Below are 16638 nucleotides of genomic sequence, written 5' to 3' on the forward strand. Positions count from 1 at the left end.
TCTTCTTTGTCCCTCCATGGTTTGGTTATCAGGAACATATCTGTCTTGTAGAAAGAGTATGGTAAAGTGCCATCTTTCTCTATATTTGAATTTACATGATCCTTTAAAGGTCACTGACAGTTACTTGGTAGTTCTATCTACCAGTTTGTTCAGTACCAAAGGATATAGATCATTGTATAATGACTCCAACTTATTAATGGCATCTCTGGGTGTTCTCTTATTCTCTCCTAAGTTATCTTAGATATCAGTTCCCTATTAGTCATTTTTGTTCTGTCTTTTCCAGCCCAGAGATACTTTCCTTGGCAGAGAAAACAGAAGGAAAATAATAAATAAGTATCAAACCCAGTGATCCATTATCACTAACCTGGTCACTCCAAGGATCAGTCCCTATCCCTAGTTTAAGCCTTTTCTTTTCCCTGATATAGTTCTTTTAAAAATCCCTCTTTTTGTTTTAGTTATACTTCTTTGATAACCTCACTTCATTCTGAGCTTTGGCACTTTTGATACCATCCTTACAATACCCTAATATAGGATCATTATTCATTATCTGTCTTTGTTTACATTTTTCCTACATGCACAGGACTTTGACATATTCTAATTTTCCCCCTCCTATAAAGGCCTACCTTTTAAACTTAAGTGTTCTCCTGATGATGCTATATGCTTGCAAAGCATTGAACACCATAATTTCAGAAAAATCAATATTGCATATAACCCAAACATCACTGGAAGGATGTAAGGTGGGTATAAGTAGGATGCAGAATACAACCAATCATGACTTTCACAGGGGAGGCAGCATAAGAGGCACATGTGTGGCTAGAAAAGAAGGTAAGGTGGTCATAAGGGATAATAAATAGACAGTGCAAGTATTGCACTGATATTCACAAACAGTTGAAAGTCCTAGAAGAAGTCCTATAGCATGTTTGGTAGACACTTGATGGGATTTATGGAAAGACATGAAGAAGGATTGCATAGAATGAAATAGCATATAAAAGTTAGTCTGTACTGGTGGAAAGAATGCTTACATCCATAAGATCAAATACCCATTGGAGTATCAAAGCATTAACTCATTGGATCACATCCTCAAGAGATTGAATAGGATAGGGAGGAGACCCAAAACTATGTAGTACTAGGGTCAGTTGAAGAAACAGAGGGTGCTTAGCCTGGAGAAGAGAAGTTTGTGAAGTGACATGAAGACTTGCCTTGCTGTGATATATGGATTAGATTTATTGTGTTCAATTCCTAGAAAACAGAACTACAATTAATAGTTGGGTATTATGAAGATAACAGATTTTTGTTTCAGCATAAGCAAAAATTTTCTCAAGGTCAGCTACTGCACTGATGGAAAATTATTAAACTTGAAAAGGCTGCAAGCTAAGACTAAAGTGGAGGGAGAGTTGGTGCATGACTTTTTGTTCACAGATGACTGAGCACTCAGTGCAGCCTCTGAGGCTGAGTTTGCAACAAAGTAGGATCAATTCTCTGCTGCTTGTGCTAATTTTGGCATAAAAATTAACACCAAGAAAACACAGATTCTCCACCAGCTAGCACCACACTATCCATATGTGGAACCATTGGTTATAGCAAATGGGGAAATATTGAATGCTGTGGATAAGTTCACTTACCTTGCCAGTATACTTTCCAACAACATATATATACATATATATGCCTGGCCATGTTGTTTGAATGCCAAAAGTACATTTGCCTAAAAGACTATTTTATGAAGAAAAAAAAGACTATTTTATGGAGAACTCACACAAGGCAAGCACTCAAATGGAGGTTAGAAGAAGTAGTACAAGGATACTCTCAAGGTCTCTTGAATGACATGGGAGACACTAGCAAAGAACTGCCCAGCATGGTGTGCCCACAACCAAGAAGGCACTATGCTCCTTGAGTGAAGCAGAATTATAATAACGAAAAAACATGAGGTGCACAAATTTAGTGACACCTCCACTCCAAATGTTCACAAGGGGGGCAGCTAGGTGGCACAGTGGATAAAGCACTGGCCCTGGATGCAGGAGAACCTGAGTTCAAATCCAGCCTCAGACACTTGACACTTACTAGCTGTGTGACCCTAGGCAAGTCACTTAACCCTCATTGCCCCTCCAAAAAAACAAAACAACAACAACAAAAAAAACAAATGTTCACATAGACTATTTGTGCCCAATTTGTGGTAGAGCCTTCTGATCTCATAATGGTCTGATCAGCCATAGTCAGAAACACTGTACCTTGACTCCAACTTAGTGATGACATGTTGGTCCTCTTTCGGAACAAAAGACAACAACCATGGGTTGTATTATATAACCTTCAGTCCCTTCCAACATTTAGATTCTGTGATTCTAAGAGGTCATAGTTTACAAAGGGATTCCACATAGATTCTCTCCATCTTGGCTATGGTCTCTCACTTTCTTGAGCAAGAGAATGATGTCATGGCCTAACCTAGGATATTACTGCTGTCACCTAATTAATAAAAACATTGGCAATCATTCACCAAAAAATCTAAAACATAAAATCAGAGGACATCAAAGTCAATAGAGCGTGAAAGTCATTAATAACATACTCAAAGCATAAACAACCACAGAAGCAACAAAAATCTAGATTTTGCAAAATGAACTCCAAATAAAATACACAATGTTTAATCAATTAAATCAAGTACTTACTAAGCACTACTATATGGCAGGCATTATCCTAGGATCTGGGGATACAAATATAATCCCTACCCTAAAGGATCTTGCATTCTAATGGGGAGACTTCAAGTACACATATAGGTACATACAGAATAAATATAAAAAGAAAAATGCAAAATAGTTAAATACAAAGGAGTTTGAAAAGGAGAGCTCTAGCAGTTGGGAAAAATAGAGAAAGGCTTAATGTAGAAGGTGGTGTTTGAGCTTCATCTTGAAGGAACAGAAGGATTCTGTGAGGGAAGAGTAAGGAGGAAATGAATTCCAAGCATGGGTGGGAGCAGCCAATGCAAAGGCATGGAGATGGAAAATGAAGGGTCATGTGTAAGAAATGGAGAAAAAGACTAGTTTAGCTATATCTTAATGTAAGAAGGGGAGTAATGTACAGTGATGCTGGGAAGATAACTTTGGAGAGGTCATGAAGGTCTTCAAAAGCTAAATAGCAGAGTTAATATCTTATTTTAGAGGCAATAGGAAGACACTAGAGTTTACTAGGTAGGGGAGTGAATTGATCAGATCTATGCTTAAATGAATCAAATTGGCAGCAATGTGGAGTAGGGAGATACTTTGGCATATAGACCAGTTAGGAGGCCATTGTAGTAATCTAGGCAAAATGTGATAGGGACCTGAACTAAGAGTATCCCTGTGAGTAAAGAGGAATTGAAGGCAGGAGATATTGTGGAGATAGAAAAGCAAGACTTGACAAGTAAATGGATATGTGCAATTAGGAAAAATAAGGAATCTAACATAATACCAAGGTTATGAACCTGGAATTTCTGCCTTTGACAGAAATAGGAAAGTTAGAAAGGGGGTAGGCTTATTGGGAAAGATAAGGAGTTCTATTTTAGACAGGTTGAGTTCAAGATATCTCTAGGATATCCAGAGAAATGTGCAAAATTGGTGATGTAGGATTAGGGCTCAGGGAGAGACTGGGATTTGATATATTCATCCATGATTCATCAGCATAGAGGTGGGTATAGAGAGAGAAGTACTGGGGACATAGGACAGAACTTTGTGAGGGGTGGAAAGACAGGATGAGACATGAAGAAAAGGATACTGAGAAATGGTTATATAGGTATGGAAGAAAGTTTGGAGAAGATAGAATATCCAAGAGTAAAGAGTGATGACTGTATTGAATGCATCAGAGCAGTAAAGAAGGATAAGAACTGAAACAAATCATCAAATTTCACCATCATTTATTAGTAATTGCAAAGGGTTGAGAAATAAGTGAGAAGATAGGAGGTGGAGGCAGCTGTTGTATACAGCATCTTTCAGGAGTTTGACTGAGAAAGAGAAGTGATACATGGAATGAAAGCTTAAGGACCTAATAGAATCTAGTGAAAGTATTTTAAAGATGAAAGATATTTGAAGGTATGTTTGACAGCAAACAGGTGCTGAGTCAGTCCATTGCATCGGGTGGGGGGGGGCGGTAACAGAGTTTACAATTAAATTGCTTATTCAGTTGACTCCAACCTGCTCTAGTTCTTAAAATCATCCATCCATAAGGCAGGAGCTGCTATCCCTACCCAACAATGGATCAAGGAGGAGCACTGGAAGACGAAGGCAATGCTGAGCAGGGGTCAGGGCTATTCAACTATAACCAAGTCCAGAAGCGGTCTCCTAAGATCACCCCTTTTGGTGCTGTCCAGGAACCCTCCCAGGAAAAGAAAGATCACTTAACCAATGGAGATCAACCTTGCTTCTTTCTTAGCAGGTCCTACCCTTACTGGCCACCAACTACCCAGAGCAACCTTTTTTCCTTCATGGAATTCAGGTTGAAGAAGTCCTAAGTTTTGGTTCTGTTGATCACTTCTACTGATCCCAGTCATCACTTCTTCAGCCCAAAATAATTGTGAGCAAAGAGTCAACCAGGGTAAAAAGGAAAGACATTCAACTAGGCCATTTACTAATAAACATTTTTTTTAATTTAGTTCAACCTATCAGGAAATTTGGGTCAGTGGGTTGGATAGAATATTGGAAGTAATGCAGAAAGAAGAGACCGATGGATACATGTGGGAGAGCAAAAAGACACTAGATGGATTTCTAAAAACAGATACATATGATCACATAGATACAGATACATAAATACACAATTTGAACAATTCTAGCCTGGCCCTACTTTTCAGTTCTCAGGGCTTAAAACCTAAAAGATTCCATTTGCAAAAATGGCTTGGACAAAGACTTTTTAAAATAATGTATAAATACTTGAATCCTAGATTCCATGGCACTTCACCACTGAGAAATCTTATCTCACTGAGTTCTGCCTACACCCTGATGATCCCTAGTGTTAACTTCAGTCCTCTCTCACCAACAGCATGAGATGCTTATCACCTGAGCCTCTTTTTTTCCTAGGCAGGCAGCTCATATTTATGAGGTTACTAAGACTGACAGAACACTTTCCTCACTACAAACTCATGAGACAGGTAGTATAATCATTATTCTTCCCATTTTACCAATAGGGAAACTGAGGCATAGAACTTATTAAGGTATTTGTACTACATCATGGAACTGGTGCCAGGGATGAAATGCAAGCCCAGATTTTTTTACTTCAATTCTCTTGTTCTTGCTACTCTACTACTATGTCTCCTGTGCTTTCTGCCACACAGTCTCATGTAACCAGACATGCTTTTTTCCAGGGGGTTATTCATAAGGAAAGAGGCAACATGGCATAGTAGGTTGAGTATCTGGTTTATAATCAGGAATTGTTGTTGTTGTTGTTCAGTAGCTTTTCAGTCATGTCAGACTCTTCATGACCCCATTTGGGGTTTTCTTGGCAAAGATACTTAAATAGTTTACCATTTCCTTCTCCAGCTCATTTTCTGGATGAGGAAACTGAGGCAAACAGGGTGAAGTGACTTGTCCAAGGTCACATAGCAAGTAAGTGTCTGAGGGCAGATTTGAACTCAGGTATTCCTGACTTCAGGCCTGGTGTTCTATCCACTGTGCCATTTAACTTCACATGATCAGTAATGCTGGGATTCAAATGCCCTACCTGATATGGGTTAGTTGTATGATCACGGGCAAGTCACAACTTCTATGTAGCTCAAAGTAGAAGTAGAATTTATCGACAAAATCACAGGGAATTTGCTATCTGGATAGAAGATGGTATTCCCACCCCAGAAGTTTCATTGTGCTACTAAAATCATAGATTGTTGAGTATTTGTGTTTTCCTTTTTTTTTTTTTTTGGTGGGGGCAATGAGGGTTAAGTGACTTGCCCAGGATCACATAGCTAGTAAGTGTCAAGTGTAAAAATCTACTCAGGTCACCCTAGATGTTTTTATCTATTATCAAACCTAGTCTAGACTAGCTACATTAAATCATCATCAACCCCCCCCCCAAAAAAAAGCCTTACCATAGTTCCCTGGTTCAAAAGCCTCCCAAATGAATGTGGGCACCCCATCATCCAAACCACTCTTCCAAATACCTCCTGCTGCCACTAAACTTACCCTAACCTGGCTTCCTGGATGGAGTCCATTAACAAGCTTTTTAAACCTGCCTCAAACCTCAGCCAATCAGAAATGTCCTCTAGTTTTTGACTGAGGTTTGGCACTCCACCAACATATCCTTAGTTAATTAGTATTTTACTGGATCATCACCCCCGCTTTCAGGGGAACTATAGAAACATAATATAAAGAGAAAAAAATGTCATGTTCCTATAGGGCTTTAAGCCCTGCAGAAGTACCTTCCTCACAATAACTTTATATGAAAGAATTTATATGAAAGAATCATCATCCTTATTTTATAGATGAGGAAACTGAGGTGCATATGGGTGAAATGAGTTGCCATGATGACACAAGTAGTAGAAGGAAGAACTGGAACTCAAACATAAGTCTCCCGAGAGATTCTAGGACTATTTCTAGGACCATGACATATGACCTCTCAACAGTCTCCCTATCTACCGAAATGAATCCTGAATCGAAAAAGTTCAAAAAGACACACACACTCATTGCCTACATGCAAAAAGACATAGTTATAGTGACATGGTCTTACCCAAAGAGGACCATGTGGTCCCCTGGTCTCATACAAAGTCACACATTCAAGGTCAATGGTAAAAGGTACAGGGAGGTCAATGATACATTTCCACCTTAAGGAGATATTTTGGTTTCTAGTGAACATTACACAGCCTCTCAAGTGAATGTCAGATATAGCTATAACAAGACAGGTAAGCACACAGTGATAGACAGACAAACATGGTCCCTTGCACACAGTCTAAATTGAGGCTGCTCCAATTGAGTTATAGAGGTGATGAACAGTCGAGAGGGAGGGATGAGAAAATCCCATGGAGATTAGCTCTGAGTCTAAGTCAGAAAAAAATAGCTGTGTATAGGCAAAATATTTAGTGAAAATTGCCCTTCTGAACTCCCTTTTCTGTCTCTTCAGATGAAAAAGATATACAAAGCAACAGAGTTAGAGTCATCAAGACATGGATTTAAATTGCACCATGGATACATTTAAATGTATGACCCTGGACAAGTCAATTAACATCTCCAAGCCTCCATTTCCTTATCTGTAAAATAGTAGTAATAATAGGGGCCACTTCATAGGATTACTGTGAGGATCAAATATATACATATATATGTTTATATATAACAAATATGACATATAAAATTCTTTGCAAACTTTTTTAAAGTATGTAAATGTGAGCTTTTAAAATAACATTTTACCCACATAAGCACTTTATTTGATCAACAGCAAAATCCACAAGTCCTATCATGGAATAATGGTATAGTGAACAGAGTTCTGAACTTGGAGTCAGAGGGCTAAGTTCTAATCCTGGATCTATTTATTATCTAAATTACCTAAAGCAAGTTACGTAACCTCCCTGGGCCTCAGTCTGCTGATATGTAATATTAAGGGGTAGGAAGATAAGAGGGAGGACGAACTGAGGTCCCTTACAATTCTAAATCTAGGATGCTATGGTCCTTTCTGTACCCATCCTAGCAGCTGGGGACTTTGATTTTTTTTCTATTGTGAATGAAGCAGGGGGAAGAAATTAGATGTGAGGGGATAGATGAAGAACTGGGAGAGATAGACTGGTAGGCAGACACAAAGGGGTAAAGATGTGGTGAGCTGAGAGAAGAGAACTTTGCACACAAGGGCAGCCTAGCCCTAGTCATGAAATCTAAGATGCTTTATACACATCTTAAGAAAGCAGACCACAGGATCAAAGATTTGGAGTTAAAAGGAACCTCAGAGGCTGTCCAGTCCAACTCTTTCATTTTGGAGATAAAGAAACTAAGGCCCTGGGAGTTTACATGACTTGCTCGTGGTTAACCAGGTAATAACCATGAAAGACAAGATTGGAATCCAGGTCCTCTGGCCCTGTGGTGCTTCCCTCAATATACCCCCTCTCATCTTTAGGGAGCCCTTGGCTCCACAGGATCCTACTTCCTGGCAGTGTCTATGGGGGCCTTCTTCAGTGTATCTCAGTTTACCCTGTGATATATCTGGGCCAATCCTTCTCTCATAAATGTTATGATTTCTTTCAAGCCTTTTTGCCTTAAAGCTCCACCGAGTCTTCTTTTTATACCCCAGATGTGATTATTGGGACAGCCCTCAACTTCCCCATTTCACAGCTCCAGGGATCCCACAAGAAGAAAGTGGGAAAGGGGCTGAATAGAATGAACAACTGGCCAAGGACTCCAGAAGATTAGGGAATAGATCTCTCCTGATATACTCTTTCCTTAAAGTGCCACAGAACAGCTACTTGGAGCTCCCAAATTTATGGATAATGTGTGCACACAACCTAACCTCTTCTAGATCCAGACTAATTTCTCTCATCTCTGGATGTAGAGGTCATAGCTAAGTTCCCAGGTTAGAAGGTCCTAAGAGATTCATGCAATCTAGAGGCTTAGTTACCTTAAACCTGACAATAGATCAGCTTTATCCTCCTCAGTCCTTTCTTCTTCCCCTCCAAGAGCCTGACAGAAAATACCAGTGGCTGAGTATAGTCTATTTCTATTATTAGAGACACAGATCAGGAGTCCATGTACTACTGATAGGGTACAGAGTAGCCTCTCCCCATATAAATAACAGTGTATATAATGTTATATAATGTTCCTGGTTTGCATTCTCTCATGTGAATATATGATGTATAGAAGCAAAGTATCATAGATTATGAGGGTTGAAGTGGACTTCAGTGACCTAGTCTCACTCATATACCAAAGAATTCCTCAGTATAATATATATGACAAATGGTCACACAGCCTCTTCTTGAAGACTCATAAGGAAAGAGGACTCAGAACCTTTTGAGGCATCCCATTCCACATTACTATCTCACTAATTGTTAGTTTTCCTGACATCAAATCTAAATTTACTTCTTTGCAACTCCCACTCATTGCTCCTGGTTCTGCCCTCTTGGGCCAACAGAACCAGTCTAGTCAATCCTCCACAAAATAGTTCTTAAAATACTTGCAGTCAACTATCATATCCCCCTTGAGGATTCTCTAGCTTAAACATGAACAATTCCTTCAACTAATTCTTATATGACATTAACTCAAGGCCTTTTGTGTATGTAGAATGTGAATACTACTATCTGTTCATACAGCTGTGGGTATGTCTCTGAGCATAGGACTATGACTGTATATGTGTGTGGGTATCCATGTGAAATATGTGCTTCCTTTTCAGTAGTCATTAAACAAACATTTATTAAACACTATATGCCAGACATTGTGTTGAATGCTGGAGATACAAAGAAAGGTTTGTGTGTAGCCATCAAAGATCATTTGACATGTTCCTGCCTTCCCTTTAGAGGTTAACATCCTTATTGCCTTCTCCATAGCAACAGTTAAACCCATGCTATTCTCTCACCTTTGCCTTTGCCTCAATTTCTCACTTGGAGTTATGTCTGCCTTAATCAGCGGATCCTGGCAGATCCCAGCATTTCTAGCTATTCCTGTCAATCAGACTATTAATACGAGGGGCACTTTATAAATCCAGGTGCATCCGTATGTGAATGAAGTTAGCTGTGTGATTGCACATGTACTCAAGTGCAAATGCTTGGGGGTCTAATGGAATGTAGGTATGTGCATGCGTGCATTTTTGTGTGACAGCAATGGAAACTCTGGCACTGGTGTTTCCCCCCAAACCCTAAAGCTATTAGACTTCACAAAGCTCCTGACTCTTCCAACCCCACTCCCAAACCTCAAAGAAGTCCCTGGCATTTTGTCTTCCTTTGTCCTTCCCTTAGTTTCTCTACAGTGGGAGAGAGAGAGAGGAAGGAGTGGTCTGTGTGTGAGAGAAGGAAGGTAACCTAGAAAACCATCAGACACTCCTCTCTTTTGACCATTTCACTCTAAATCCTCTGATCCCAAGTGCAGCCTCTGCCTCTCCCCTCCCCAATTCTCAACTCCTCTCCTATTATCTCTGCATTATAGGTTTAGAGACAGAGAAGCCTAGAAAGATGGTGTGGAAATAGCTCTGAAATGTCCATGTCCATGTGCATTTCCTCTTCCCTCCCCACCCCCCACCCCCCACCCCCAAAAAAGGGCAGAGAGGAGAGATGTTGAAGGGTCAAGGATGTTAGATTTAGGAAATCTAATGGTGCCCACAAGGGTTAGACACATGTCTGATTGTGGGAGGAAGGGGTCTGAAAGGAACAGTGCCCAGCCCACCTTAATCCTCCACCCATTTCCTTGTTGTCTGAGCTCTTAAATGGTTACATCAGGTATATTATTCCACATCTTGGGCACTTCTGCTCTGAGATTCTGCTCCTTTCCCTCCTGACCCTGACCATCCCTTCCTCCCGGGGTGTTTCAGCAGACTGCCCCAGGAAACTCCTCTTCTTATCATTGATTTGTTAAGATTTCCTAAGCTCCATGGGCTCTGACCCACTCATCTTCGAATCCTAGGCTGACATTCAATATACTAGTTACCAAGATCTGCAAGTTCCTGTAAAACACGCAAATACACAAATGAGCATAAACCTACAAAGTGAATATGAATGCTATAAGATAGACACACAAAGCAACTCGAAAACACACAAAGCAAAAAGCAAGTGACCGTGTGTATGTTGTGCACCGCCTTGCATATGATTTGATGTGACCATCCCTGGCACGGACCTGTGTAATAAATGTGCAAGTTGTGATTTCCCCTAAATCAGAAAACATGCAAACAGGGACTGCCTTATCACCACCTGCTGTGTCCTCTCTCCCCCTTCCCTCCTCCACACACAGCACAGGCACACCCACGTACACTCTCAGTCACACACACTCAAACACATTCACAGGCTCAAGTACACCCAGCTTCTCCCCCGCCCCGTGTTTCTGTTGCCATAGCAAGCGTGCACCCAGGCTGCTCCCCTCCCTACACCTCCTCTTCCCCACCTCTCCACCCGCCTCCCCCGCCCGCCCCAGACCTGGCCCCTGCTAGTTTTCCTTCTGATTGGACGATGCTCCCTCATTATGCTAATCGCTTGCGTAGGGTCCGGGGCCAGCAGGTTGACGTCATCAAGCTCTGTGGCAGCAGCAGCTGCTGGGGGTGGGGGGTGGGGGGAGGGAGGAGGCGGGGAGAAAAAGAGAGAGAGAGAGAGAGAGAGAGAGAGAGAGAGAGAGAGAGAGAAGAGGGAGGAGAGGGGGGCTTGGAGAGAGCACGGGAAGGGAGCTGAGGGAAAGAAAAGGAGCCAGAGAAAGAGAAAGCAACGCAGCGGGACCCGCCCCCCTTTTCCTCTTGCCCCCCCGCCCCCCGCAGCGAGGGCAGCAGGACCCGGTGGGCGGGCGTGTGGCCCCCGGGCAGCTGGGGGGGTGGGGGGCGGGGTCGGGGAGGGGGGAGGGGGGACATGGCCGCGGTGCCCAACGGAGTATCGGCACCGCCAGCCGGCCCTGGCCCCGGCTTCAGCACCACGGACAGCGGCGGCGGAGGAGGTGGTGGTGGTGGAGGCGGCAGCGGGAGCTCGGGCAGGATGACCGGTCTCAGCCCTGGGCACGGCCCCGGCCCCGTGATCCCCATGAAGGACCACGACGCCATCAAGCTGTTTGTGGGGCAGATTCCCCGGAACCTGGACGAAAAGGATCTCAAGCCCCTGTTTGAGGAGTTCGGCAAAATCTACGAGCTGACGGTGCTGAAGGACAGGTTCACGGGTGTGCACAAAGGTGGGCTGCCGAAACGGACCCCCAACTCATTCTGGAGCCCCTCACATCAGACCTCCAACCTACCCCAACTCCAGATCCCTCACTACCCTACCCTTCACTCCAGATGCTGGACATCCACCCCACTAGACACCTTCAAAACCCCTAAACTTCCCACTCCGGTCCTTGAATCACACCCACTCCAGAATCTGTCCCCCACACTCTGGACACCTCTACATGTGATCTCTCACCCCATTTCCATTACTAACATAAGGATTCCCATTCCCCCCATTCTCCAGGCCTTGGATCCCTCAAGGATATCCAAACCTCTCCTGTACCCTCTTCTTCGGACTTCAACCCCCCTAAAAGCTCCCTCACTACCCTTTTATTGGATTCCCAAAAACCCACACCAGCCCTGACATTCCTAACTCTACATTCCCCCTTCCATACCCCGGTGGATCCTGCCAGTCTCTCACCCCAAACCTAACACATTTCTCATCTCAGGTCCTAACTTATCTTCCGGAGTCTAATGACTTAAGATCTTCAAGCTTCCTTCTGAAGCCCCAAATGCCTATTTTGACCCCCCAAGTAAAAACCACACCTTGGTACTCTTGGACTTCGATTTGAGACTGCTTCTTTGATTCTCAGACCCCAACTCCAATTACTTCAACCCAGTCCCTAACATAAAATAGGACCCTGACAATTCCCGAAATCCAAGGCTCCCACCTTGAGATTTATGGGGCCTAACCTAACCCCTTGCCTCCCACTGCCCAATTGTTTTTAGTTTAAATTCCAATCTTCTTTCAGACCCAAATATATTCCTGACTGAACACCAAAAGCCTTTTGCCCAATATCCTCAGACTCCAGCTTGGACACTGACCCCCCAACCCAGACCCCCTACTGCCTTCATATTCCCAACTCTCATCAACTGCCCTTAGCTTCCCTTAAGCCTATCTCACTCCCTCATACTTCCTTTTATCTTCTAATCCAGTCCTTGAATGCCTCCCTTATCCTCCCCCTCTACTCCCCTTGTGTTTTCTTCCCTGCACCCCCTTGCTCCTCCCTCTCCACTTTCTAAATCCTCTTTATCTCACCCTAATTCTCCCTCTCCACTCCCCCACCTCCCTCAAAAAGTCATCCTGGGGCTGGATTTGGGGCTGGGAGAAGTGGAGGGAGTTGGTTTGAGTGGTTTGGGTTGGAAAGGGAGTGAGTATATGAGGAAGCAGATGATCTGTGTCTTCAGACACCTGCCCACCTGCCTGTCACATCTCATGACATTTCCTCCCACCACCCATCACCCCCTTCCAGACCCATCACCAGGCCCCTGGGAGCTCAGCTGGAATGGACTGGAGAGGGGGCTGGGGCTGTCTTTCTGGCCACACCCCTTCATCTGGGTGGGGTGTGTGGGAGGGAGGAAGGAGGCTTGTTTACATCCAGGGAAAAAGTCTGCCCAGGGAAGTGAGAGAAAACATGTACCTGAAGTCACCGAGTCAGCGCAGTATCTGGAGAGTGAGGGGCTAGAAAGTGGGAGGCAAGTTGTTGGTGTCCTGTGATCTTTGAGTTCTGTAGTTACTGCGGGAGGGCACCCATAACACTTCCTAATCATTTCCTTCAAACAGCATGTTAAAGGGGAGGTGCTTTGTGAGCTATTTTCCTTCTGAAAAGCCCAAGAGGAGAGAGGCCCAAGGGCTGCAATTGAGCCATGAGCAAAGGAACCTCTGAAATGGAAAGTGATATGTCAGAGCCCCCTGCCCTACATCCTCTCTCTACTCAATTTAAATGGCTTCTCTTGGAAAAAGCTTCCCTTAGTGGAAAGACTCCTGAGAAGTGGCAGTGATGACACCACAGGCTGGCCAGGGCAAGGGAGGGGCATCTCTCACTTTCCTTCCAAGGAAAGGCAGGCAACTTCCTTTCCCTTTCTGTGCCACCCCAGGCTCCAAAAAGAGAATAATAATACTGTGCAATGGGAGGAGCCTTTCCTCTTTCAATCCAAATTCCTTCTAAAAGCCACCATATAGCTATATGACTCTGCCTGTCTTCTTGTCCATCCATTCCCTTCTTCCTTCTCTCCCACTCTCTCTCCTCTCCCTCCCTCCATCCATATCTATAATTTTTCATCCACCTATCCCTTTAACTCTTTCTGACTATCCATTCATATTTCCCTCTATCCATCTATCTGTCTAACTACCTTTCCATTTGGCTCTCTTTCTGTCCATTTTTCAATATGTCCAATTATCTTTCTATCTAGCAGTGCTTCTTCCAGCTTGTTTCTGTCTGTCCCACTACATATCCATCTATTTGTCAGACTCCTTAATTGATTGTCTGGGTAGCTATCTATGCATCTACCTGTCTATCTCTGTCTCCCTGTCATACATAAGCATATAGCCTTCTTTTCCAAAAGGGAACTAAATGTCTGAGACTCCTAATGAAACTCAAATACAAGAGACTGCTTCAGCTGAAACATGCTTTCATCCATCCATAGGAAAGACTTTTTGGGTTCCAATATTGGTGGAACCATTGAACCTTTTCTGATATCTGAAATCATGATCATGGAAGCATATAATACACATTTGATTAGGATCAGGGATTCAGATAGCATTGGACCATTGCTCAAGCTGCCTAATGCAGGGGAGCTCTGTCTGGGGATGGATATCCCTGTTTTCTAGTTTCAGGAGCATGCTTGGGAAAGATCTTGAATGTCAGACTTACTCAAAGGCATTCCTTTGAAAAGCTCAACTTTCAAGTACCAAAACCCATACTAATTTATACATAATATTCCCCCTTGAATACTGAAGTTAAACGGTTATTTAAGGGAGTTATCATGGTATAGTAGAGAAAAACATAAGCCTAGGAGTGAGGAAATCTGGGCTGTGGTGTTGTCTTGACCACTCTTAGCCATGTGATCTTGAGTGAATCATTTCTCCTAATCTGAACCTCAGTTTTCTCATCTGTAAAATGGAAATCATAATCTATTTCCTGTCTTTCTCATGGAAACTAAACTCATTAAAGGTGATTTGGGCTTTTACTCATTTTTCATAGTTGATGTGAAAAGCTTTTTGAAGAATGGCAATGGACTGTATGAATGTCAGTTATTACTCTTATCAACTAAGAGTTAGCTGTTTGGTCTCAGGCACATCTTTTTATCTTTCTGGACCTCAGTTTCTTCATCTGCAAACAGGGTGTTAGACTACATGACTTATTAGGTTCCCTAGAGTTGTAAGATTCTTTTAATTATTTAACAATTCATTCACTCTGCAAACATTTAAATATCTACTTCCACTAAAGGACTTTACTAGATACTAAAGAAAACACAAAATTTAAATAGGATATGGTCCCTGCCCTCCCAGAGCTTATAGTTCTTTAACACACATGATTACATAGTAAAATATTATGTGATTAGTGCATTAGAGGGATGTAAAACAAGAGAACAAAACAGGGAACATCATTCCTAATATAGAGAGATCACAGTAAGCTTCATAGAGGAGGTAGCATTTGAGTTGGGCCTTAAAATATGGGTAAGAACTCATTAAGAGAAGAAGGGGAGGGGGCATATTTCATTCACTTGAAACATTATGAGTAAAACTTGATGGGCATGACAGTACATGGTATTCAACAGCAGAGAAGAGTCCAATTTGTCTGGAGCACTGTTGTTGTTGTTTGTCCTTCGTTCTTAAAGAGGACCATGACATGGGGAGATGATGTCATGACTTGCAGTGAATGGAGGAAGAGCTGTACAAAGTCACCAGTCTTGCTCTATCTTCCAGAGCTATCTGGGTTCTGTGGCAAAACATAGATCAGTACGACTGAAGATGACTCCAGATGTTTTGAGGCAGTTGGGGTTAAGTGCCTTCACTCAGTGTCACACAGCTAGTAAGTGTCAAGTGTCTGAGACCAGATTTGAACTCACGTCTTTCTGATTCCATGGTCAGTACTTTATCCACTGTGCCACCAGCTGCCCCTAGAGCACTGAGTTGTTGTAGGGAAGTAATTTAGTAATGAAATGACTGGAAAGATAAAGCAATGCTGATTGTAGAAGGTTTTGAATGTCAGGCAGAGTATGAGCTTTACTCAATAGGCAATGGGGAGCCACTGAAGATTTCTGAGCAGAAAATATGACCAGATAGATTTATCAGTAAGAAATGTTATTATAGCAGCTAGATGAAGGATGGATTGTGTATAGATTGTATAGTAGGGGGAAGAAGACATGTGAGGGGTCTATGGTTCATAGTTTACATGAATGGTAAAAAGGGTCTCTGCTACAGTAATGGCAGTGGAAGGAAGAAGAAAAGGAATATTTCAGGGGTAGAATTGACAGATCTTGAGGGGTAGCTAGGTGGTGCAGTGGATAGAGCACCGGCCCTGGAGTCAGGAGTACCTGAGTTCAAATCCGGCCTCAAACACTTTACACACTTACTAGCTGTGTGACACCCTGGACAAGTCACTTAACCCCAATTGCCTCACTAAAAAAAAAAAAAAAGAATTGACATATCTTGGTAATTGAATAGATATGAGACAAGAACTGAAAACCAAAGACTATGAGTTTAAGAGATGGGGTAAATGGTGCCACAGGCACAAATAATGAAATCAGAAAGAAAATCAGGTTTTAGGGGGGAAACACAAAGGTTTGAGACATATTGAATTTGAGGTGCTGGTGGGAACATCTATATGGAAATGCCTAGTAAGATCTGGGGCCGAAAACTAAAATTTCAAATATCAGAGTCCTTTGCACTGGACAAGAAGAATGCCATGGGTAGACCCTTGGAGAACAACTACATCAAGGGATCCCTGTGCCATTACACTCAGTGTCTTGAGGTGAGGAAGTAATATTTTGATCTGAAACAGTAAATTGTATTTCTGGAAATCAGAACAATGCCATTTAATATCATCCAGC

At 42.5% G+C, this 16638-nt stretch overlaps 1 protein-coding gene across 10 annotated transcripts in view; it reads left to right on the top strand.

Moving 5' to 3' along the window:
• Positions 1–16638, top strand: part of CELF6 (CUGBP Elav-like family member 6) — a 133679-nt gene that overhangs the window by 16215 nt on the left and 100826 nt on the right. For 5 of the 10 annotated variants that reach the window (XM_043981767.1, XM_043981769.1, XM_043981771.1 and 2 more), the window contains exon 1: positions 11559–11771. The exons of 1 other annotated variant lie outside the window; for it this stretch is intronic. In XM_043981767.1, the coding sequence (XP_043837702.1) occupies positions 11582–11771 (190 nt within the window). In that variant the 5' untranslated portion in view covers positions 11559–11581. Of the gene's footprint in view, positions 1–11458; positions 11772–16638 lie in introns of those variants that run through there. 4 more of the 10 variants (XM_043981762.1, XM_043981763.1, XM_043981764.1 and 1 more) reach the window with 1 other exon arrangement.

Source organism: Dromiciops gliroides, chromosome 2 (assembly GCF_019393635.1).
Source record: "Dromiciops gliroides isolate mDroGli1 chromosome 2, mDroGli1.pri, whole genome shotgun sequence".
Classification (NCBI taxonomy): domain Eukaryota; kingdom Metazoa; phylum Chordata; class Mammalia; order Microbiotheria; family Microbiotheriidae; genus Dromiciops; species Dromiciops gliroides.